Below are 25,005 nucleotides of genomic sequence, written 5' to 3' on the forward strand. Positions count from 1 at the left end.
AGCAGTTGTCCAGCTGCTTTAACCTAGGTAATGGTCATCTTCTATCTCCGTTAAATGCTCTGCTTTATTTGCAGGGCTGCCTAATACCTGCAGAAGAGCCTAGCTGCCTTGCTGGTTGTGCTCACAGATGCCCTCTAGTGGACATTTACTTGGATACTTGCATCCGATGAAGTGAGCTGTAGCTCACAAAAGCTTATGCTCAAATAAATTTCAGAGTAGCAGCCATGTTAGTCTGTATCCGCAAAAAGAAAAGGAGGAATTGTGGCACCTTAGTCTCTAAGGTGCCTCAAATAAATTGGTTAGTCTCTAAGGTGCCACGAGTACTCCTGTTCTTTTTGCGGATACAGACTAACACGGCTGCTACTCTGATACTTGGATACTGAAAGTCTCCAGGCCAGACGTAGAGAATTAAGACAATATAGGGACAATCTTCCTCTTGTTGTTTTTCCAGTACAGGATTAATTAGTGCAGCAGTTCTCAACCAGGGGCCCGAGGCCCCCTCGGTGGGGGGGGCATGAGCAGGTTTCAGGGGGTCTGCCAAGTAGGGCCAACATTAGACTCATGGGGGCCCAGCGCAGAAACCTGAAGCCCCGCCACCCAGGGCTGAAGATGAAGCCGGATAACTTAGCTTTGTGGGGCCCAATGTGGCGTGGGGTCCCGGGCAGTTGCTCTGCTTTCTACCCCCTAATGCCGGCCCTGGCTTTTATACACCGAAAAACAGCTCTTGTGGCACAGATGGGCCCTGGAGTGTTTATAGCATGGTTGGGGGGGCTCAGAATGAAAAACGTTGAGAACAGCTGAATTAGTGGAAATCTTTCTGCTTAGCATACCTTCCCCCCCCCCCCCAAAAAAAAAAAACCACACAGGAGGCTAGTGTGGAAACTGCACAGATCCTTTAAAAAAATTAAATCTGGCAGCCACATCTCATTCAGTTTCAATCCCCCTTTAATATCCTGCCAGCTAATGCTTTAAATAATCAGTTTTGTTTCCCCAAGTCTAGCTGGCACCCTGTGCAGGTTTGCCCAGGGCTGAGACTCTCACAGCCAACTTCTCCAGGGCTGAGTGGATAGTGCACTGGATCAGAACTTGGGAGATCTGAATTTGGTCACCCTGCTGGGCGACCCAGGGTGAGTCACTTCCCTCTCTGTGCCTTCGTTTCCCCATCTGTAAAATGGGGACAGTAATACTGACTTCCTTTGTAAAGTTCTTTGAGATCTCTTGTTGAAAAGTGTTAGGTAAGAGCTAGGGATTATCATCACCACACAGATGCTGGGGGTTAGCAGAACAGCTGTGCGGCACAGGTGGAAAGCTGCGGGGGGGGGAGGTTGCAGTGGAGTATGGGGTCATTTCCCCTCTGGATGCTCTACCAGGAGTTAGAAGAGCAGGTTTATAGTCCTGACTCCATCGCTGACTTGCTTGAGCAAAGCTCTTCTCACAGCTCAGTTTCCCCATCTTTAAAATGAGGGGATGGTTGTTAATAATTTATGATGTGTATTTCCGTAGCCTCTAAAAGCCCCAGCTAGAGGCCAGGACTGCATTGTGCTAGGCGCTGTAAAAACAGAGAGCCAGAAGACTAGCCCTAATGATACTTACCCTCTTCTATAAAATGCTTTGACGTCAATGGATGTAAAGAGCTAATTCGGGGCACGAAACAAGGTTTAGAGTTTTATAACCATGAGCATCTCCTTTTATTTTACTGCTGGAATAAAAGCTTTTATGGCGTCTATTTCTGGCCTCCCCCCCCCCTTCTTAAACGTGATCGCCTCTCGGAGATGAGCTGTGGAATACCGGGTCACTCGGAAACAGGCAAAAAGCTTTTAACGTGCCTTCATGCTGCCAGTATCTCCGAGCACGAATCCGCTGAGTCTGTAAACTTTCCCTGCTAAGTCATTCACGTTTGTTTTCATAAACACACGTAATTCCTCCTGGTAAATTCTTAATGCCACCCGCCTCCACTGGAGGTGGAAATAGGCTCCAAGCTGCTCTCAAGAGCGGGTGTTAATGGGAAGCCAGAGAAATTAATTTAAATTGCCAACATTTCAACCAGCATTTCATGGCTGTTCATTTTTGTTTTCTAAGAGTAGCAGCATTTGCAGAAATCCAGCCCCTGCTCTGTGACAAATGCTGGGTGAAAAATCTGTTGATGGAATGTGTGTTTGTGACTGATTTATTGCTCCCTCCTACCACATCCTTCTATTTCTGCGAAAACAGAGAGCACTAGCCCCAATGCCTGGCCTTTCTGTTGCATGTTGCACTGATTTCTGCATCAGTTCTCTGTAGTCTGTGGATTGCTAGTGATCCAGGCCTGGTCATATGGTGTGAGCTTTCTTCCTCCTTTTCCACCTGCTAAATCGTATCAGAAGAATCTAAAATGCATCTCGCTTCATTTCTTACTCTTCTGTGTCAGCTGTCGCTGTAGCTGGCCCAGGGATCATACAGGATCTTGAATTGGGAGGGCAGGCATCTCTGGGAAAATCTCTCTCAAGATGCGATCCGTGTTATGGAGACATGGGAGAATCCCTGTGACAGGCAGGGTAGCAATGCTGGTAGCTGTCATAGATAGTCTGTCTTGCTTGCTGGTTGTCCTTGGATATAAATCCATTGTAAGTAATGCCCTCTAACCCAACACGAACGTCAGGTCTACACTACAGACTTGTATCGCTATAACAACATTGCTGAAGGATGTGAAAAATCTACACCCCTCAGTGACATAGTTATACTAACCTAACTCCTGGTGTAGACAGCGTTGTGTCGGCGGGAGAGCTACATAGCTGCTGTCTCTCGCCGAGTGTCTCCCGTCCATGTCGGAGCAGCTTCACTTAAGCACTTCGGCGGCGCAGCTGCGATGGCGCAGAGTGTGGGCAGGTCTGCGCTTAAAACTATCTGGTGGAAGAATGAATTGTCAGCAGCAGGATGGCACCGTCGCAGTTTCACAGCAGATGACTGCGGCTTATAAAACTTTATCAAAATGGGGCTGCACAGGGAGTTGGCTCCAGGATGCTACAGTGATCAGGAGCTTTTATGTCCCACCTACCCATTAAGGTGTTTATAACACTGCCCACCTTGTTTGGCCTAGGACACTGGGCCTAACCGCCTGCCTCCAGCCAGCACTGCTGCAGCATCTCTAAGGGCCACAAAAAGAACAGGAGTACTTGTGGCACCTTAGAGACTAACCAATTTATTTGAGCATGAGCTTTCGTGAGCTACATACTTTCCACAGTATGCATCCGATGAAGTGAGCTGTAGCTCACGAAAGCTCATGCTCAAATAAATTGGTTAGTCTCTAAGGTGCCACAAGTCCTCCTTTTCTTTTTGCGAATACAGACTAACACGGCTGCTACTCTGAAATCTAAGGGCCACAGACATTCAAAACCTGACTCTCCTGCACAGTGTCAGCAATGTGTCCCCGAACACCTGGCTGTGGGTGCTTGTTCACTCTGAATGGTGTCTCCCGAATCGCCAACACCTCTCCCAGCTTCTGTCCCTGAACCAGCCAGGTGCTACCCTGCTTGGCCTCTGAGCCAGATCGGAGATCCCAGCTCAAGGTGAAACAATTGCAGGCTCCGTTCTCCTTCCAAGCTACCTGTCGGCTGAGTGCTCCTGCATAGGCCAGGTTTGAAGCAGGGCACTTTTCCCTCTTGATTGGCTCATTCAGAGGGATGCTGGGATGTGATTCCAGGAAGGGAAGATTAGGACAGGGTTTTTGGATTTACCATGCAAAGGACCCCACCATCTGGTTAATAGGGGATGGTTGGCCTGCGGTTGTCGTAGCCGTGTCGGTCCCAGGATATTAGAGACACAAGGCGAGTGAGGGAATATCTTTCATTGGACCAACTTCTGTTGGTGAGAGAGATGACCTTTCCCAGACCTGAAGATGAGCTCTGTGTAAGCTCGAAAGCTCATCTCTCTCACCAACAGAAGTTGGTCCAATAAAAGATATGACCTCACCCACCTTGTTTCTCTAATTTTTGCGTCAGCAAGGCACTGCACACTCAAAGCCCTTCTGGTCCAGAAACTCGACGCCTGGATTCTTTCCTCGCTACCTCAGGCCCTTTTGAATCTACAACTCCTCCCTTTGCACTCAGTTTGTATCCGCACACACTGCTGACTGTGGTAGCTAATCGTACTTTGCCTCGGCCCAGGTCCTAGGCTGGCACGTGGTGGTTTTCATATGACAGGCTCCGGATGCCATTGTTTTGCATGAGGACAGGACCCTCTAGGGAAGTGGCCCCCTCCCCAGCTCTCACGTGGGCCTAGACCAGCATCTGTGGCAGAGCACCCTGGGCAGATACTCTGCGTTCATGGCCTCTGGCATTCTCCCCCTGCTGAGACACTATGGGATGAACTGCCCTGCTCGTCCCATGATGCATTGATACAAGCTTGATTAGTCAGTGGGGTCAGTGCGGACGCACAATGCAGTTGACACGTGGTCGTGTGGTGAAAGAAAGCTGCAGCGTGGACACCGGATCAGAGGAGAGTGTTGGCAAGTGGCCTTCCAAGCTGAGCTGTAGCATAGACGGGGCCAGCAAAAACTGTCCCCATCCTTGTTAGAACCATCCCTAGACGCGTCTTTCTGTCTGTGCTTGAGGATGACGGATGCCTTGATGAAGCCGCAGGTGGTGTAGCCCTCTGAAAGGGAAGGTTGACGAGAGCTGGTTGCATTGGGGACAATTAAATCAGCTTTCTGTGTGAGTAATGAAATGACCCGAAGGGTGCCAAACAGCTTGGCTTAGCGTGTGTGAGCATTCAGACATCTGTGCAGAGGGGCTGGGCTGGGAATCCCCTTGCACTTTTGAAACTGTTGCTGGTTGTTGGCTGCCTGCAAAACTCTTCCCTTCTGAAGGGGATGCTGGCTGCGTAGCCGCGCTGTGCCTCTGTGGCTGTGATCTGAGACCTTGTCGCCAAGGAAAAAGGCCTAGACTGCACAACAGGACGCTTTCATCTCCTTTTCTGACTGCTAGTCCCTCTCGGGCTGTTCCTGGGAGGAGGGAACAGTGCTCCAGAGGACAGGTCTGGTTGGGAAGCAGGGGTGTTGCAAGGACAGCTAATTGGAGAATGGGCTCTATCCCATGGAAAACTTAGACTGCCTGGCAAACAATCCAAAACTGAACACTTCTATTCAGGGCAGTGCTTCATGGGAGTCACTGTTCAGGTGCCTCTTGCTCCATTCCACTTCTATGGGCCAGGCTCCCTAGCTGGACTACATCGTCCATGATGCGCCATGGCCTCCCTTCTCCTTGAGCTTGTGCAGTGCATCATGGGAAGTGTAGTCCAGTTAAGAAGCTCGGCCCATAGGAGACTTGAGGCATGAGGCACCTGAACTACGACTCCCATGAAACACTGCAGCAGACTCTCTCAATAGAAATATTTTTGATTTTTTTAACACTTTTATTTTGTTCCTGGGTGTTTAAACTCTTTGCTTTCCACGAAAGTTTGGTTTTTCAGCAGACACTTTTGCAGAATACGTTGTCGAAAGAAGCGAGTTTTTCCATCCCCCAAAACAGAAAAAAAAGGTTTCAACCAGCCCATGTTTCCAGCTCTTAATCTCTCTCTCTCATATCCTGCCTGGAGTATCCAGTGAGCTGATTTTAGACCATAGTAAAAGAGCCCTATTCCCTTCCACGCTAAACCACTGTCTCATCCTTAATAGGAATTTCTTTTTGCGGATACAGACTAACACGGCTGCTACTCTGAAACCTGTCTTTAATAGACATTGTGTGACGCAGACTGTTTCTCTGGATCCCTTTCCGTGTTTTATACAGCTGCGTGGGAGTCTGACTCAGAAGAAGCTGCGCTGTTTACGGTACTGATGTTTGTCTGCGTGTAGATTAAGTTTTTAAATACGGTATTCCCCTGTTGCTTCCTGCCCTTTATTTTAAGCCTGTTGTTGCTTTCTTTCTTTTAATAAGCAAATTATAAGGCTCCGGAAGCAGTGGTGACTTCGTTTTCACCCTCCTAATGCTCTTAAACTCTTTGCATTAAGTGCTTCAGCCTTTCCCTAGCTGCAGCGTGCCGAATAATATTATGAGCAAATCACATCAGATTACTTCTGCAGGATCTATGTGGGGCTCTGGCAGAGTCTAGCTTTGTGTCTAATGGGACCTAATTGGAAGACATTGAGAAAACGCTGCCTGCAAAGTAAACGGTTCCAAGAAATGTGGCCCTGTTTTGTCTCTGAGCAAGGCCCAGACTTCATTGCTTATTGGCACCCCCTGCTGGCTGCCTCAGACGGATGGCAATTGACTCAGAGTTGCAAGCACTTCCTCTTCCTTTGTGTCAGGCTGGATGTTCTACTGGGATCAGGGGAGTGCTGGAAATTGATGACCCAAAGAACAAAATTGATGACCCAAAGAACAAGAACCTGATGCCTCATCGGTATGAGTCAAAGCTGCTGGCTCATTGCCCCCGGGAGCTGTCTGGTCACACTGTGATTCAGAGACCTTCAGTCTCAAGTGAGGAAAAGCTCAAAGTGAAGTACAAATATTCCAAGCAAGAATAGTTCTCCGACACATGTCAGCACAGAACTTGTACAGCTGTTACTGGGCCAGGGGCTGAGGTGGGGCTGTACCCTACAGTCATTGATAAAACAGACCAGAGTTCCTATCTGTGTGCCTTTCAGATGCACCCTTCACTGTAGTTTATAATGCTCCACACACATAATTAAGCCGTTTCTAATTAATATACACAGTGAAGCTCTGGTTATAGCTCTTGTTGTAAAATGGATCGCTTGTGGTATTGTCTTCCAGGAGACACTGGACTGCTGCTCCACTATGGGTTGTGGGGTTCCTGGGACTGTGTGATCGAAACCAGACAAGAATTGGGGTCCTCCTTGTTTCTGGTGGCATGGAGTTCCATGGGCTGGGGACCACCCTGAGAACCCCCTGCCGCAGGAATCTCACCTCTGGGACTTGTAACCTGGAATTCAGCGTCACAAAGCGCATGTCGTGGTGCCCCATAAAGGAATGAGTGAGAGCATGGCAATGAACTGCTGATGCAGCAGCCGTTCTGAACTTACAAAAGCTCTCCAAAAGCTGTGTTCACAAATTCTGCTAGGCTAGGTGTAGGCAAACTGAGGAGCGAGCCAGAAAAAATATTTGAAAGGCTTGTCCATGTGTGGAAGAGAACCACTGTCTGAGGCTGGCTGTGTTCTCTCGTGAACACACTAGGTTTCAGGGGTTGAGGTGCTGCTTTGTGGAGGCTCATTCCAGGGGTGAAAGGATTTCCCCAGTGTGATTGAAGGGTTAGTGCCTCCTGGCAGTACCTGAACTTCTGAAAGCCCTTTCTCACACCAGCATAAACCGGGAGGAGCTGGGCTGAAGCCTGGTCTCGTATCCTGGGCTGGAAGGGCTATTGATGCAGCTTGGAGGTGGTTTAGCTATCCCAATAGAAAGGACCTTTATCCCAGGATACCTGTGTCCACACTAGGAGGGGTTGTACCATGTTCGCTATACCAGAATAGTTAAAGCAGGAGGCTTTGTGTGTATAGGCAAGTCCTTGTCAATGGGAATTAGGCATCTAAGTGTCTGTCACTTTGGAAATGGAACTTAGACACTTATATCACTTAGGCGCTTCTGAAAATTTTCCTCTAGGCCTCTGAGGGATGGAGACCCCACCCAAGATCTAAGTACAGGTAAGAACCTGAGTAGCTAAGGGCTGGCCTCCAAGGGGAAAGAGCCTGGAATAGCTCCCTGTGTGAACAGTCCTAGTCCACATTAAGAGGGTCTTTGTGCGATTTAGCTTAATCCTCTTTGGATTTTCACACCCTGCTTTAGTTTACAGTAACTAGCATGTCCAGACGAGCCCTTAGGTGTATTTTTCCATACTTAGGCCTTGCCTACATAGGAAAGAGTTTTTTGGTATAATCGGAGATGTGAATTTAAACCGATCTAGTTACCCAGGTTTCACGCTTGTGTGGACACACTGTTCTAGGCTAAAAGGGACTTGTACCAGTTTAGCTCATGTTGCTCAGGGAGGGGTTTAAGCAAAACCAAAAAGGCCTCTCGTACCCCAGAATAAGCATGTCCACACTGGGGCTTCGCAGTCCAACACCACCTGTGTGACTGGTCACGCATTCTCCACCTTTCTGCCACCTTTTCCGTTTTTCTTTCTAATCCTCTCCCTAATGTTTTCATTTGACTCCCCGCCCCTTTGCTCCTGATTTGCTCATGGGCCACAAATCCAATGACCTTGGAATTACCAGGGCGGATCACACCCAAGGTCCCTTGAGCCCTGTATCCTGTCTCTGACAGCGGCTGGCACCGGGTGCTCCAGCGGGAGGCGCAAAAGTGAAATCCTGGACACGGAGGTCGTTTGTCTCTGAGTTCATCACCGTTTTGTGCCCTGAAGGTTTATGTCCCTTGTGTCTGATGTCCCTGGAAGTTCAGGTTGAATGTTCAGCGCATGCCGCTCAAGCGGATTCTCTGCAAAGCCAACAAGCGTGTCCAGTGCTGCTCTGTATATCACATAGGAGCTGGCCCGTCCTACACAGGAGGAGAGAGGCGCTGGGGTGGCTTTCAGTGCTGACTGTCTGATCCTCTCCAGGTCTCATGGAGGGGCCCAGCACTGAGGGGAGGAGATAGGGCAGATGCTGAAAGCAGAGACTTCTCATCTAATTGCAGGATAAATGGAAAACAGCACCAGTTTGGGCCTGTCAAACTGCCCTGAGCTGCAAAGTTACAGGAGCGAATTTAAATAGCTGAGGGTGAGGAGTGGCATCATCCGGGAGAATATCAAGGTACTGCTGGAGCCAGGGGTTAGGGCACTAGCCTAGGATTCAAGAGACGAGATCCAATTCCCTGCTCTGCCACAGGCATCCTGGGTGGCCTTGGGCAAGTCCCTTAGTTCCTCTGTGCCTCAGTTTCCCATCTGTACTATGGGGATAACAGCCCTGCTCTGGCACACGAGGGGTGAAAGGCTGAATGCATGAGTGTGAGGTGCTTAGACACTGTGGGATGGGAGGAGTAGGAGAGACAGGAAACCTGCTTCTTGGGTCAGTGAATTTAATGTCTCCCACAGCAGAGGAGGCTGGTGGTTAAATCTTCATGTGACCCCTCTGCCCACAATCTCATACGAAATAAGTCCATCAAGCGGCCAGGGGGCAAAAGAATCCTCAACACTGCCCCAAATACGGACGCTGACTCTGTGCATAGGGGTGCGATTGCAGTGGAATGGGGAGTGGGGGGTCTGACCCGTGCTCCAGGCCCGCTTCCTTAGTGCCAGGCCGAGCCCTGTTCATGGTAGCAGAGCTGCTCCGTGTCTGGGCTCTGTAACGATGCCCCCCAAGCTCAGGGAGGAGTGCTGGTCCTTTGGCACTTTGCCCTAGGACCGCTCCCTGTGTCCCCTTGCAGAATGCACGGTGGGGTCTCTCTGCGCGCTGGCTCAGTTACACCCTTTGGCCTTCGTGGACCATGAGAACAAGAGCTGAATGTCAAGGGAAATGATAACCATAGCCCCTGCCGCCTGTCACAGCAGCAGTCGCCTGAGCACGGGCGGGATGGGGCAATTCTCCATGCTGTAGGTAAGTGTGTCGAGAAGAAATGAAATGGGGGCAGGGGAGGGACGTCCCTGTGGTGGCGACTGGCTGGCTGAGGGAGTTGGTAATGGAATTACTAGGTTGTCAGCTTTTTGGGGCACCGCCTGTCTGTGTTTGTACAGCACCCGCACAGTGGGGCTGTGGTCTGGTTGGGGCTGCTAGGCACGACTGCCATACGCTTGTCCAGTAGTGACCAATGGGCCAGTAGTTGCCAGAGGCTCTGTCGGGGGTGCTGATAGCCCCTGACGTGCAGTGAGCAGCTGGCTGGCTGATTGCCAGTGGATACGTGTCTCCATGGCACAGACCATCAGCACAGCCCACCCAAGTGGTTTAGGAAGTGCCCCTCACAGGCCAGGAACCTGGAGTCAACCCTAGCGGAGGCTCCATCCCGGTCACGGGGCAGGGGCACAGGATGGGAAGGTGAGTGAGTGGCACCTGGTATAAAGTGAATTCAATCCCCAGAGAGGCCTCGGCCCAGGCTGTCCTTGCCTGGCACCAAGGGCACTGGTGGGGAGGGAGTGTGTGAAGAGGGTTTTCTCTACCTCCCTCCTCTGCTGGCTAGAAACTGAAACCAGACCTCTGATGGGAAAGTGCCCCTGGGACAGCAGCTGCTGTTTGTTCACAGCCTGTGTTCTGTTGACTTTGTGTTGTTTGTGACTAAGGGACACGCCACGGTGCCCAGCTGGTACAGAGAGCCCAGAGAGCAGGGACAGGCACTGTGCAGCAGCTGAGCAGCCAGGGCAGTCTGATTCCCCCAGCTTGGACAATCCGGGGACATGTCCTCCCCTATCCCCAGCCACGAACTGGCTGCATCATCACCCACATCCCTCCACCCTGCTTCCCTCAGTGATGCTGGGACCCATCCATCGCTCTGGGAGCCTTTGTCATGTGCCATGGGCTGGAGGACTGCAGTGCTAGCCATTGACTCTGTGGGCATGAGAGGGGAGCCTGTTACCTGCACAAAATTTTATTACTCGCACACTCTAGGGACACCCACCCTTACCCCATTCCTAGGGCTCAAGCGTAACCGTACACTCTAGGGCACCCATCCTTACGCTGTTCCTAGGCTTCAGGCATAACCCTGTTAATTTAGGCACCCACTCTTACCCTTCTGTGGGCTCAGGGTGTAACCTTACACTCTGCAGGTTTGGAGGGTCTTTTACCAGTGAAAAGAGCCTTACACAGTAATATCCTACTTAACCTCTATTTATTAACAGTCACCAAAACAGAATGCACACGCTAAGCATACAATGCTCACCACTCCCAATAAGGCAGATGAATTTTTCTTGATGACCAGTCAGGATCAGGTATTCTGGGGGACTCCAGCTTCTGCACAGTGTGGATGGTGGGGTGTTGAGGTCTGGGAGTTCTGATCTTGGGGCTGTGTCCTGGAGTTGGTTCTCAAGAACTTCCTTTTGGACCCCAGTTTATGTAGTGGAACGTGAGTCCTGCTTAGCTGTGCCTTAACCAGACATTTTACTAAATCACTAAATAATTTTCTAACCGATCCTAACATATTGTGAAACCATTTTTTTAACCAATCATATCCCACCATCTTAACTGATTTACACCTAACAAAATTAGTTAAGCAACAAACAGAAACAATCAAAGAACCAGACAGGGACCAGACAGATAAACGATAGAGAAATGGGGATCCTGAAGACAAAACAATAGAAGGAGAGATTTTACAGTCACAACTGTTGATAAGTGATTTCTTGCCAGACAGAACGCCAGCAAACCAAGTTTTCTTTAAAGAAACAGCTCTTAATATGGTTATCTGGTGCTGTCAGGAGTGAGCCTCCTTAGGAACCGATAGGACATTGGTTTAATGTAATTTAGAGGGAACCTGAGGATGTGACCTTCTGCTTCTTAGCTCATGGCTGCTGCTGTCCTAATATGGCCACAGACAAAGGCCTCAGACCTTACAATATGGCTACAGGAAAAGGCCTTATCCTTCCATGCCCATGTGCCACTGAGCAGCCCCCAAGCACTCCCTTTCCATTTCCCCCTGTTGCAGCAGCCTGCTCACCCGGAGCAGCTCTGCCGCTAATGGGGCAGGGTCCCTGCTGTGTGCGCTTTGTTCAAGGTGCCTCGCCCACCCCACCCAGGAGGCGTGTCTCCGGGTGTCAGTCTCCTGCGCTAGTCCCCACAGGGGAGCAGGGAAAGCACAGCCTGGAAGAATGGCCTGTCTTCGTCCCACCCATAAATTACATGGGAAATCAGTCGGTGACCGTGGGGCAGGGAGAACTGGCTCTTCAGGAGGTCCGAGAGGAAGCAGTGCAGCAGCCTGAGTTTATAGGAAATAAAAACAACCTGAGTCCGCTGTTCAGGTCTGGTGCTAGAACGCCACACCCGGGTGGTGGTGACTGCACAATGCAGGACTGTTGATCTGTGCGCCCAGCCCTGGCATCCAAAAGCAGGTTGGTGACGGGAGCGTCTCTACGGCAGCCCTGCTCCTCACTTCACACTGTCCATGGGGTTCACCCCTGTGCTTTTGGTTCCAGTTCAGGCGGGTGGGCCCCTCTGAGCGGAGCTGGTCAGCAAATGGCATTTCCATCCCATGGGGGCTCAGACACTTCAGAATTCCCTTTTGTCCCGAACTGGGATGAAAATTCAAACTTTGCAAATTGACTCTGAAATGGAAATTCCGGAATATTTGGTTTCTGAAACATCCTTATTGGAATGTTTTGTTTCATTAATGTCAAGGCATTCTAATCTAGTACACTATATTAAATCTATATAGAATGGTAAATATATATATTAATAGAATACAATTACATTATAAACTTAAAAAAAAATTAATAGTCCAAGTGAAATAAGGTCACAATGAACGATTCCATTTCGATGCACGTTGTCCTGAAATTTGTACAGTTTTGTTGAAATCAAGATGTTCTCATGAAATGTTTCCATTTCAAAACAACATTTTCCAGTGGGAAAACTGTTCCATCCAAAAATGTTGAACTGCTCCACTTAGGAGAATAGGAACGGCCAGACTGGATCAGACCCCCTGGCCATCTAACCTACTGTCCTGTCTCCGGCAGGGGTCAGATGCTTCAGAGGAAGAGGCAGAAACCCTCGTAATGGGTGATTTTATAGACTAACCTGCCCACGGGTCAAATTTCACCCTCTCCTTAGCAGTCAGTGGTGGGCTTATGGCTGAAGCTGGACAATTTAAATCCTCTTTCTTTTTTTTTTTTTTTTTTCCTGTTTTTTCAAAATTTTTCCCCTTCTTTCCTTAATGCATCTTCTCATTATCCATGTCCTTGTGAAACCTGCTTGTAAGACTGGAAGGCCAGGAGAAACGTTCTGATTAGCTGACACAATAGGGAGCACTTACATTTCATCAGTCCTTGATGCTGATTGGCTGAGAGGGTAGCTGTGTGTCATGGCACAAAAAGGCCAGTTTCTCTTTTCTTTTTTTTTAATTCACTTTTTGGGGATGCTGCTTTTCCTTGATGCTCGTTGCAGAAGCAATGGCAATAAAAATACCCTTGCTGTGACTTTGAGCCCGAAGGCCCACCCCAGCCCCGTGCCAGGAAAGCAGGCCCGAGTCGACCTTGGTGGTGCTGGCTAGCTCTTAGCTGTAGCAGCACTGTGATTTCTGAGCTCTTTGGTTGTTTGATCAGCAGCCGGGAATGTGTAGGGCCAGTTGATGATTAGTCACTGATCAGTGATGATTAGTGTTGGGTCTGGTTTTTTTTATGATGCTCAATAAAAGCAGACATTGCTCCAGCTGACAGAGGAATATACATTGTGCGTGGCTTTTATTTAAGCCCAAGCCACAGTCTGCTGCCATGCGAGTCTTGCAACTTTATCTTAGGCCAATAACACGGGGCGTTATTAATTACCTAGGCACGCAGCCCCTACGTTGGCTTAAAATTGATCTTTAACGACATCTGCAGCACGTGTGACCCTCGCTTGTCACCAGCCTGAGGACTGTAGTGTGTAGTGATCCTGTCACCATCCGCTGAATCCCGCACTCCTGCCCTTGCTGTGTGGATGCCCTGCTGGATGTAAGCAGGGGGCACTGCCAGGCTCAGGGTGGGGTAGCTGGCAGGAGCTCCCTGGTGTGCCGGCAGGCGGGCAGCTTATACGGGCTCAAGAGGGAAACGGAGGTGCTCCAGGGAAGGTGGGAGCAGGGGAGGAGGAACTCCGCTCCCTCCTCATGATGGCTTGGGTAAGCAGCGCTCTGCTACCCTTCTGGGCTGGGATGGTGAGAGCTCCCCCTGCTGGTTGCCTGCTTTAATTCCCCAGGATGGTACTGGGTGTATCCAGGAGCCACAAAACCAACAGTCTATTCCCCGACCCTGGCCGCTACATGTGTCTCACCTCACCCAGGAGAGAGACTTAGCTGAGGTGCTGGCTGTTGTGAGAAGGTAAAATAGGTGGGGGCAGTTTCCCTGAGGAGACTCCTTCAGAGCGGGCTTTCTGGCGCGGTTACAGAGATCTCAGTGATGGGGCAAACCAGTGTGCCACACTGTTAAAGTCTGACGTCACATATGGCCTGAGCCGGGCAGGGAAGTTGCATTAACTCAGAGGACTTCAGCATTGTTAGGTTAGGGAGGAAAAACCATCCAGGCAGGAGGCTTTTACTGCGATCTCTGGGCTGGTTCAAGTGGTTAACTTTCACTCAGAAAAAAGTGGCCACCTTTTATTTTATAAGGTTTAATGAAAAAAGTGGTTAATTTTCACTCAGGTTAAGTCATGATGTAATTTACAAGGAACAGCTGGTCTGGTGGCCTTGGTGAGTCTGTCTGCACCTGGGGTGAACTGTGCCAGAGCTCAGGGTGAGAAGCGGGGGGCGAGGTGCCCTAGGCTAGTCGTCTTGTTCGCCATTAAACTGCCCTGAGCGGATCATAAGGCTGCACAGATCGACTAAGCTCTTTGCTACGGCGGCTAGTAAGTGGTAAGCTACAGCAGAAAGCTCTGCTCGAGACGGGTCCGGAGCTCAGCTACGGAAACTCGCAATGTAAGTTAGCCGTTCACCAAGTCACTTTGTAGACGTTCAGCTGGCCTCTGTAAGCAATGCCAGGCTTATGGGTGAATGCTAGTCTGGCTGAAATGCAGAGCTGCAGAATAGGATAGAGTCCCTATTGCAGAGGTGGGCAAACTACGGCCCGCGAGCCACATCCGGCCCATGGGACCCTCCTGCCTGGCCCCTGAGCTCCTGGCCTGGGAGGGTAGCTCACTGTGCCATCTGCACAATGCTCTGGGCGGCGGGGCTGCGGAGCCGCGGCTGCCTGTCCTTGTGCTCTGGGCGGCTCACTGTAGAGCCGCCAGCCACCGCTGCTCCAGGCCACGCGGTAATGGGGCAGGGAGCGGGGGGGCTGGGATAGAGGGCAGGGGAGTTCAGGGAAGGTGGTCAGGGGGCAGGAGTGTGGATAGGGGTCGGGGCGGTCAGAGGGTGGGGAACAGGGGGGTTGAATGGGGGCAGGGGGGCAGTCAGGAAGGAGGGGAGGAGTTGGATGGGGCGGCGGGGGGCAGTCGGGACAGAAAGCAGCGGGGGGTTGGATGGGGCAGGAGTCCTGGGGATCCATCAGGAGGCGAGAAGCACGGGGGGTCGGATAGGAGGCGGGGGCCGGGCCACGCCTGGCTGTCTGGGAAGGCTCAGCCTGCTCTAACCGGCCCTCTGTACAATTTCGGAAACCCGATGCAGCCTTCAGGCCAAAAAGTTTGCCCGCCCCGTCCTATTGTGTGTGCTCTTCTATAGCACACATCAGTGTAGCCTCTGAGCTTAGTCTCACAACTTCTCTGTCATTATCCCCATAGTGCCCATGGGGAAAATGAGGCATGGAGAGGCCTTGGTGACCTGGCCCTGACCACAGGTCTTGCAGAACCCGGATCTCCTGATCCCTGTCCTGTGTCTTACTCACAAAACTGCCAGATGTTCCACTGGTCCATTTTGGCTGAGTAAAAGCCTTAATGCTGTTCCTCTCTGGGTTATGCCAGAACATTGTTCCACTCCGGCCAGCCTGGGTGGGTTAGGGCTTGGCAGCACCAGCCAAGCTGCTCTCCCTCCCCACCTCTGTTGTAGCTCAGGCTGAACTTGTGGCTAGCTATTCTGCCCCAATGACTCGGATGTGTTTTGCACAGGCAGATACTTACAGTCTGGCCGTAGCTAGGATCCCCATCCACGGAGCACCTTGTGAAACTCACTTGGATCTCTTCTCTTTTTCTTTTCCTTTTCCTAGAGGAGTCCTGTCCACGGAGCTTGGACTGCACGCTGCAAAGAAGGGAGTTCTGCCCCCCTGGTTCCCATGCCTGTGGCCCCTGCCTCCCGCAGTTTGTGGAAGATGAACACGGAAGATGCGTCCAGAGGAAGTGGTCCTCCACTGGTATGTGTGTGCGCATGGCAATGGGCCTTCCTGCCGACTCTATGTAAACTCCTTAGTCTGTACTCCACTCTCGCCCCTGACTGTAAAGTTCTCCAAATTCTTGAAAGCAGGGATCTTTATGGGCTGAACTGTAAATTAAAGTGTATTGCAGAGGGGACGTACCCTGCAGGCATTGGCAGTGAAGTAGGATCTCTCCCCTGCTGCATGAGTGCTCCAACACATGGTAGACAGCTGGCTAAATTCTGCTCTCCATTACAAAGTGCAGATAACCCCTCTGAAACGTCGGGGGCTGTGCAACTCAGCTCTGAATCGCCACCTGTTTTGCTGCATTACGTTACTTAGCGCGGAAACCTAGCTCAGCGCTTCGCTGGATGCCGAGAGAGAACAGGAGATGTCCGGTAAATGGCAAGGCCCTGTTTGTCCTTGATCTGGGCGCGGTAGCTGTGAATGGAGGTAGTCTGCCAATCATAACCAGACGCATCAGTAATGGGAATGTATTAGTGACAGTGGAAATTAGTCCTCAGCATCACAGAGCCTGGTCACTCTTGCTAGAGCTGTTGACTATGTTGCATTTTGTCAGGAGCTTTCAGGTGATGTGGCGTGTATATAACCATAGAGCCACACTGTTAGCGCTGGTATCTTCCTCTGCAGATTAATAGAAACTGGTTGAGTGTTGAATTCCCGGCAAGCAGCTATAAGCCAAGGCATTTCCGAGCTGTTGGAGAAGAATGGTGTTTTGGGAGCTGGCGCATTACACTCACTAGTTGCCAAACTGCACCTCTCGGATCACGTCTCCAGGGGGACGTTTGCATAAATATAACTTAAGTCCACGAGGCTTGTGCATGCTATTGATGTCCCTTCGTTTGACCCCAGCAGAGCGTCACGGTGCCATTGGTCTGACACTTACTAACAGATGGTGGATCTTTCCTTTTCATCTTCTGTTTGTAATGAGACTTTAGTCGGTCACTCTCTGCTCTGTCCCCCTGGGCGTTCTGCCACCTGGCTCATGGGGGGTTGGGGGATGGAGTCAGACTGTGGGTACGTCCACACTGCAGTCAGGGGGGTGATCGCAGGTCATGGAGGCAAACCGAGCGAGCGCTGATCTGGCGAGCTCAGGCACTGGAGCAGTAACAACCCAGGGTTCCCAGCGGGTTTGTACAGCCTGTGCGGCCGGAGCGTCCCTGCACTGTGCGCAAAGTAGCAAGGCTCCAGCTAGCGTGGCCGTGTCTGCAATCACCCCCCAACCGCAGTGTAGCCATACCGTAAGCGTTTCCCTTGGGTCACTGCAAGCAGCCTGCTTTCCAGATCCTTGTGGAGCTAAGAGGTCTAAAATGCCTGCGGCTAGTGGGCTATCAGGAGGACTGAGATGCTGGTGATGTGCCCTGGCAAACTTCGTGGGCAGCGAGGTTGCTGTGTGTCAGTGAACCATCTTGCTTTGCTCCTGTAAGAGCATAAACCTTGTGCCAAACGCACACTGTTTAAACTGCTAATGAGCCTGGAGGAGGTTAGGGAGTATCTAAGGCCTGGGCAGGTTAGGGGGTGCCCTCTTCAGGAGGTATCTAAGGGAGCTAGGAAGGTCTGCTCATGTGAAGAGGGGCATGATTCTGGTTTAGGGGTTGGAGCAAGAGACTGGGTGTCTGATGCTTGACTTTGCCACTGGCTCATTGTGTGACCGTGGGCCACTCACTTACCCTCTGCATGGCTCCCCAGCTGTGAAACAGGAATGACATTATGCCCCTAGGAATCCTCTTCCCTGTGGCCAATGACTAGAACTTGAAGGGTCTCCAAGGAGCCCCAGAGGTCACCACACAGAGCAGCAGGAGAGAAGGTAAGGACCTTTCTCTCATAGGCCAATTCTTCTGGGGGTCATAGTGGATAATCAGCTGAACATGAGTTCCTAGGGCGACACTGTGGCCAGAAGGATTAATGCCATTCTTGGGTGCATTAAAAGGGGGATTTTGAGTCGGAGCTGAGAGGTTACTTTATCTCTGTATCTGGCACTGGTGCGGCTGTTGCTGGAATCCTGTGTTCACATCTGTGTTCACAATCAAAGAAGGATGCTGATAAATTGGAGAGGGGTCAGAGAAGAGCGATGAGAATGATTAAAGGATTGGAAAACCTGCCTGATAGATTGAGCTCCTTGAGTCTATTCCTATTTACTTTAACAAAGAGAAGATTCAAGGGTGACTTGATCACCATCGATGAGTACCTATCTGGGGAACAAATATTTAATAGTGAGCTCTTCCATCTAACAACACAATCCAATGGCTGGAATCTAGACAAAAAATTAATCTAAACAAATTCAGACTGGAAATAAGGCATAATTTTTTAACAGTGGGGGTAATTAACCATGGAAACAGTTCACCAAGGGTCATGGTGGATGCTCCATAACTGGGAATTTTTAAATCAAAATTGGATGTTTTTTCTAACAGATCTGCGCTAGGAATGATTTAGGGGCAGTTCTCTGGCCTGTGTTAAGCAGAAGGTCACACTAGATGATCACAGTGGTTGAGCCCTGAGCTCAACACCCCCCCCCGTCCCACCCCCAGGTTTGAACAACATACCCAGCCAGCTGGGAGAACTCAGTACCGCTGCTTTAGAACCCTGAAGGCACAATTTCCTGTACCAGGTGGTGGGTATGAGACGGGTGGTGCGAACTCCTATTGATGACAGTAAGAACGGTGCCGGAGGGGTGTTCTCCTTTGTAGGGTTCCTTTATCATCTGTCACTTATGTGTTGTGCATGAGGCCCTCCTTGGCTTCAGTGGCAGGCAGGTGTTGCCTTGTAGCTGTTGTACGCACACCAAGCTGCTCTTCGTGGTGATATCTGTGCTGCCAGAGCTTAAGGTTTGGGCAGGGAATATTGGGAGTGGGGTATTTTCGCCCCCTCCCCTGACTGAGGCTGCTTCGCCGATCCCTGCAGCCATCAGCAAAGTTGCAAGAGGTACATTTGCTTTACTCTTGCCCAGTTGCTCTGCACAAGCTCTCAGCCTGCGTGATCCTTAGGCGGGTTTCCTGTGTGGAAAGGGGGCCTGTCCCTTACAGGGCTCAGTCTGGTTGTTATGGGATGGGCGTTGGACCGCTGCCTCGTTCCATTTTGTATTTGATTGGTTTTAAAAGCTTAGCGACAGCTGACATGATCTTTTAAAAATCAATTTCTGGAGGCGTCACCTGGTGCCTGTTCTTTTGCCTTAACACTTCCCCAAGAGGAGGCTTCTGGAGTGGTTTCCTTTGGACCATTTCGAGCTGTGGCTACTTGGCCTCTGCAGACACTGCACTTCTACGCCCTAAAGCCTCCCGATTTTAATCTCTCGAGTGTAGACGATTGCTACAGCAACGGAAGGGGTTTCTCCGCCACTGTACTAAATCCACCTCTCAAGAAGAATTCTTCCGCCAGCCTACCCACGTCTACAGTGGGGGCTTGGCTGGGCGTACTACCTCGCACAGGGCATGACATTTTTCACAGTCCTGAGCAATGTAGGTAGGCACACCAGGGCCAGGAGTGGCCGAAGCTGCATAAAAATGGGGGGGCACTGGTGCCCAAACCATAGCCCCGCCCCCAATACTCCTCCCCCTGAGTCCCTGCTCCTGCCCCGTCCCTCCTCCCCAAGGCCCCACCCTGTGCCACCTCTTCCTGCCAAGACCTTGCCCTCCACTTGCTCCTCTCCGCCTCCTCCCCCGTCGCTCGCCTTTACAGACGATAAAAAGTGATGGGGCCATGGCCCCCTGGCCCACCTTGTTCTAGCACCCCTGACCATGGCATAGTCACTGGTTCATACTGTCATCCATCTCCATTTTCTGCCTCCTTGAATGTTCTCACCCACAGGCCAGTGCCGTTCCCCAGCTCTGGCAGTGGTTGTCTCCCAAGGTTCTCGGACCCGTCTCCCTGCTTTGCTCTCTCATCCCTCTATGATTCATTTTGCACGCTGATTGTTGACCCTTCTGGGAAGCCGAGTGATGGCATCGCATCCTGACGACCGAGGACCCTGAGCTCTTCATCTTTGCCCAGCATCCTGTCTGTGCCGCTTAAAAACAGCCCGGTATGTTATCCTGGCTAATTGTTATTGGGCTCTTATCTAACGCCTCCAGGGCCCATTAATGCAGTGCAGCCAGCCTGTGTTTACTGTCAGTGTCATGGGCCCAGAGAGGAGCATTGACGTCAGTTCTGTAATTAGATGGCGGGCCCTGGTGGGCTTGGGGCACAGACGAGCCTGCAGAGAAGGAACTGCGGGAAGGTGAGCAATGGAGGGTAATAGCAAATGAGCTTGATGGAGAGCGGGTGGTGATGTGTCGCCAAGCCCTCAAGCAAAGATCTGGTGTGAGGGAGATTAACGGTGTCGGGAAGAGGAGTGGATGGAAGTGTGACCAGCCAGTGTGCATTGCTGTTTGCTGAAGGGGGAGGGGATCTACGGCCTCCCTTACTTATAGGTTGGAGGTTTGAGTTGGGTAAAATAGGGCGTTGACTAATACAAGTGCTTCGCACCCTGGGCTGGGGTGGAATCAGGTAACAAATCCAGTTTAGTTTCTGTGGCCCCACTATTCTTAATTCTCCATGTGCTGCAGAATTATCCATTGGAAGGGTGTCAGGGTGTGTTGTCCAATGGACGCTGGCAGTCTTGGCAGCTGGTAACTGAATGTGCTAGTCTAGGTGTGCTCTGGATGGATTCCCCTAAGCTCTGCGTTGCCTACCATGACATGGGGTAGTGACCTGCCCCTGAATGCCTGGGATATCTGCAGGCCAGGCTTGCTTACAGTGAGAATCAACCAAGCTAGGTATGGCCGATGCTTTCGTAGCCAATGGGGCAGCACAGGTGTTCCTGGGGTCAGAACCAGGCGAGTTGGGTTTACAGCTGGTCAGTGAAGGTAAATCTCTCCTTGCACACACTCTGTCAGGCTTGATGTTTTGATTGGAACCCCATGCCCGAAAGCTGGCTAGCAAAACCAGGAAAGCTTTTCAGGCCGGGAGATTTTTGATTTTTCTCCCCAGGTCGATTCAAGTTGGAGACGCTCTTGGGAACGCTGTGTGTCTTTAGACCAGAATAAATTGTTTCTGGAAGGGTTCAATTTTGCAGCAGCTGTATCAGGAGGTGGGGGAGGAGAAGAGGCCCTGAGGGCAGGACTGTTGAGTGAGCCCTGCGGAGGTGGATGGGTTAGAGAAGGCCTTGTTTTGAGATGGCCCTGGTCAGAGCTGGAGCATTCAGCTCTGCTCTTTAAAGTTGTCTTATGGGAGTCTCCTTCGGTGCAGAAGAAAGGAACCTACTAGCTGTCACTGCTAAAGAAACCTCCCACAGGTGTGAAAGGAGATGTGAGTGAGCAGCTTGTGCCTGGGACTTTCCCAGCGTTCGTCCCCACAGTCCGAGCACGAGCCCGACTGAGCTCCTCCACGTGAGCAGGGCCGGCTCAGTTAGTGCTAAGTGTAAAAGCCTGGCTGTTGAGATGAGCCACAGTGCAAAGACCCCCCGTCTGACTCGTGCTTTCGCTCTTGTGTCTGAACAGCCCCTTTTGTACAGACTGTGGGTCTGCAATGGGCCTAGTAACAACCAGAGAACACACCAAAGGCTGGGTTGTAATGTTGACGCAGTGACCCCTTAGTGGCCAATTAGAGTAATGCATAAATGGATTCCCGTGAAGCAGGAAAAACAACAAGGAGTCCTTTTGGCACCTTAGAGACTAACAAATTTATTTGGGCGTAAGCTTTCATGGGCTAAAACTGACTTCATCAGGTGCATGGAGTGAAAAATACAGTAAGCAGGTATATATATTACAGCACATGAAAAGATGGGAGTTGCCTTACCAAGTCGGGGGTCAGTGCTAACGAGGCCAATTCAAACAGGGAGGATGTCTAGCCTATTCCCAACAGTTGACAAGAAGGCGTGAGTATCAACAGAGAGAAAATTACCTTTTGTAGTGACCCAGCCACTCCCAGACTTTATTCAGGCCTAATTTGATGGTGTCCAGTTTGCAAATTAATTCCAGTTTTGCAGTTTCTCGTTGAAGTCTGTTTTGAAATTTTTTTGTTGAAGAATTGCCACTTTTAAGTCTGTTATTGAGTGTCCAGGGAGATTGAAGTGTTCTCCCACTGGTTTTTGAATGTTATAATTCCTGATGTCTGATTTGTGTTCATTTATTCTTTTGCATAGAGACTGTCCAGTTTGGCCAATGTACATGGCAGAGGGGCATTGCTGGCACACAGTGGCATATATCACATTGGTAGATGTGCAGGTGAACGAGCCCCAAATGGTGTAGATGATATAGTTTCCCAAGCTTCTGAAAGCTCAGTCCCATCCCCACTACCAGGAAAACGAACCCTCTCGTGCCCCAAAATGGTCTTTAAAGGCCTGCACATCTTAATGCACATGCATTCTACACCTCCGGGGGGGGGGGGGGGGGGGGCTGCACCCCACGCTCTGGGGAAAAGGCTGGCCCGAGGAATTGCAACGACTATAACTGGAACCCTGTGTACAGAAGGGCTGGGAATAGGCTGTCGTAATTACTGGTCTGTGTGGGACAGTTCTCCATTCTAACTTCTTTAAACCCAGCAAAGACATGGCATTCTACCGTGGCTGCATCTGTACAGATGGCCAGCCGCCAGGAGAAGAATGGCATTCAGTGGATGCAGATAGGATATTCAAGAGCAGGTATGCCAATAAAAGCTGAAGACAGAAGACTAATAATATGTGTAAGCTACTGTTGTACCTATGTGCAGGTGCGTGAGCAGCGTTTGTATGTTTCCCGGATACACTGACTGCTCCTGCGATTGATACTCTTGCTATCCAAGGACTGACCCTAGAGCTTTATAGCACCACCCTGCTCAGCAGTATTGGAGCTTGGTGCTGAGTTGCCATCACTTCTGTGAACGTTAGAGCCTGGTTCACTTGCGCTGTGCTGATCTGCATGATCTGCTGATCCCTCTACCTCCCATGAAATAATGGCAGCCTCTCCCTCTCTTAGGAATTATCAGCCTCAGGGCAGACAGGAAGGATCACGTAGGAGGAACAGGAACTTGAGAAAGAGACCTCATCCTTCCTCCAGCCAGGGCTCTGGCCAGTCTAAACCTTCCTCAGGCCAGAAGCAGGCCTTTGGAAGGTGAGCTTGGGGGTGACGCACCAGCTCAGATAGGATCCTCCCCATCTTACCTTTTCATCCTGTCTATCCCCTTTCTACCCTGTGTGGGCCCACATTACATTGGACCGTTGGATGCTCCACATGGTAGAAAAGGGATATTCACTCCATTTCTCGGCCCTCCTGCCCTTCCACCCCCCTTTCCTGTCCTCCTTCAGGGACCCCTCTCACAGGCATTTCCTCATACAGGAGATGCAGTCGCTTCTCCCAATAGGAGCAGTAGAAGAAGTTCCTCAGGACTACAGGGGTGTAGGGGCTTTTATTCCCGGTATTTCCTAATACCGAAAGCCAAAGGCGGGCTAAGGCCCATCCTAGACCTGTACGAACACAAGTTCATGAAGAAACTGAAGTTTCGCATGGTCTCGTTGGCCTCCATCATCTCCTCATTGGATCCCGGGGACTGGTATGCCGCCCTATACTTCCACATAGCAATAACTCCGTCCCACAGAAAATACTTCGGGTCTGTGGTAAGCAGCAACCACTGCCAGTTCATAGTCCTCCCATTTGGTCTGTCAGCAGCGCCGGAGTATTTACCAAGTGCGTGGCGTGTTCCCAAGCAGGCGTCCGTTCCCATACCTAGACGACTGGCTGATCGAGGGCCGCTCCAGGGCTATAGTGGAGGCGCAAGCTGAATTCATCATGGCAACGTTGGGCCTGAACGTGGGGAAGTCCACTCTGTCCCCTGTTCAGCGGATGGAGTTTATAGGGGCAGTGCTGGACTTGATCCAGGCCCAGGCGTACCTGCCGGAAACGAGGTTCCGGGCCCTGGGCGACATCATTCGGCATCTCAGGCATTTTCCCACCACCACTTGAAATTGCCTCCTGGGACACGTGGCTGCCACTGCAAAGCTGCCCTGGGCTCTGGTGGTTTTGATGGCAATTCTAGCTGCACTCAGATCACTGGCTGTTGGGAACAGAGGGAACCAGGGGAAAACACCAGTGTCTGATGGGTCAAGGGCATTTAATGTTCCAAGCCTCCACGGCCTGCCAGAATCCCCGGCACGCTGCTCCCACCTAAGGGTGAGGGCGAGGGTGCAGGGCAGCCCTGTGAGAGCTGGAGTCCTGCCCATTGAGGGAGACTGAACATAAGAAGTGGGGCGATGGGTGAGCATCCAGACTTCACCTCCTCCTGGGCTGCCCCCTGCTGGGGGAGGTAAATACCGCAGGCTGTCGTGCTGGTGGCAGGGAAACTGGGATTCTCCTTCCGCTTTATGACGGGACGGGAAGAAAGGTGTAAGCAGCAGCCCATGTGTAAGTGAAAAGCTGCCACTCATCACAGCCCATTGTTTGCGATCCATACCCAGCGCTCCCACTCCAAAGGGCTTTTGGTGCATCTCTCTAGCCCCTCGTCTATGCAGCGCCAGGGGCTGGATGCTGCCTGGCTACTCTCAGCCTAAGAACACACCACCCAGCTGCACCTGGGGAAAGTCCTGTGAGAGAGGGCCAGTGCAACAAGGCCTCCTCCAAGCCCTTGCAAAAATATTTCAGAGCCCTTCGTGGCAAACCAGTAGCTGCCGTGATCTGTGACGGGCATGAAGGAATTAAGCGGCTGCTGTTGTCTGGAATCCTCCTCATTGCTGTGGGTTTAATCGATTGCAAAAGGCTTTTGCCTCCTCTGCTCTGCTGGCATTCGGTCTCACGCCTGGACTGCCGTGTGCAGAGACGGGGCCATCTCCGCATAGGAAATGGCTTGTGGTCTAAGGCAGCCGAGCTGTCTGTCCTTGCTTGTTAGAAGAGCAATAGGCAATGCTCAATGGAATTAAACAGCAACAAATTACAAACCTAAGGTTTTTCTTCTGCTCCATGTAATTAACATGTGCTGCTCTGTGCTGTGCTGCAGGGGGAGGAAGGGGGAACCAAGGTTAGGGAGGCACTGAGATGCTTGTTTGAAGAATGATTGTCACAGACCAGCCGAAAGAGCAATGCGGAATCGGTAATCTTCATGGTTCGGGCCAGAGGTTATTCCTTTGCTTGGGTCAGGAGGAAATTTTCCAGCCTTTTAGCCCTCGCCTATCCC

The 25,005-nt window shown here is 51.0% G+C and overlaps 1 protein-coding gene across 1 annotated transcript in view; it reads left to right on the forward strand.

The window, feature by feature from the left end:
- The window catches only part of NPDC1 (neural proliferation, differentiation and control 1), a 127,647-nt gene that overhangs the window by 61,806 nt on the left and 40,836 nt on the right, over positions 1-25,005 (forward strand). The window contains exon 2 of the mRNA XM_084649665.1: positions 15,724-15,867. Coding sequence (XP_084505791.1) covers positions 15,724-15,867 — 144 coding nt within the window. The remainder of the gene's footprint in view (positions 1-15,723; positions 15,868-25,005) is intronic.

This window comes from Lepidochelys olivacea, assembly GCF_965140295.1.
Source record: "Lepidochelys olivacea isolate rLepOli2 genome assembly, chromosome: 16".
Classification (NCBI taxonomy): domain Eukaryota; kingdom Metazoa; phylum Chordata; order Testudines; family Cheloniidae; genus Lepidochelys; species Lepidochelys olivacea.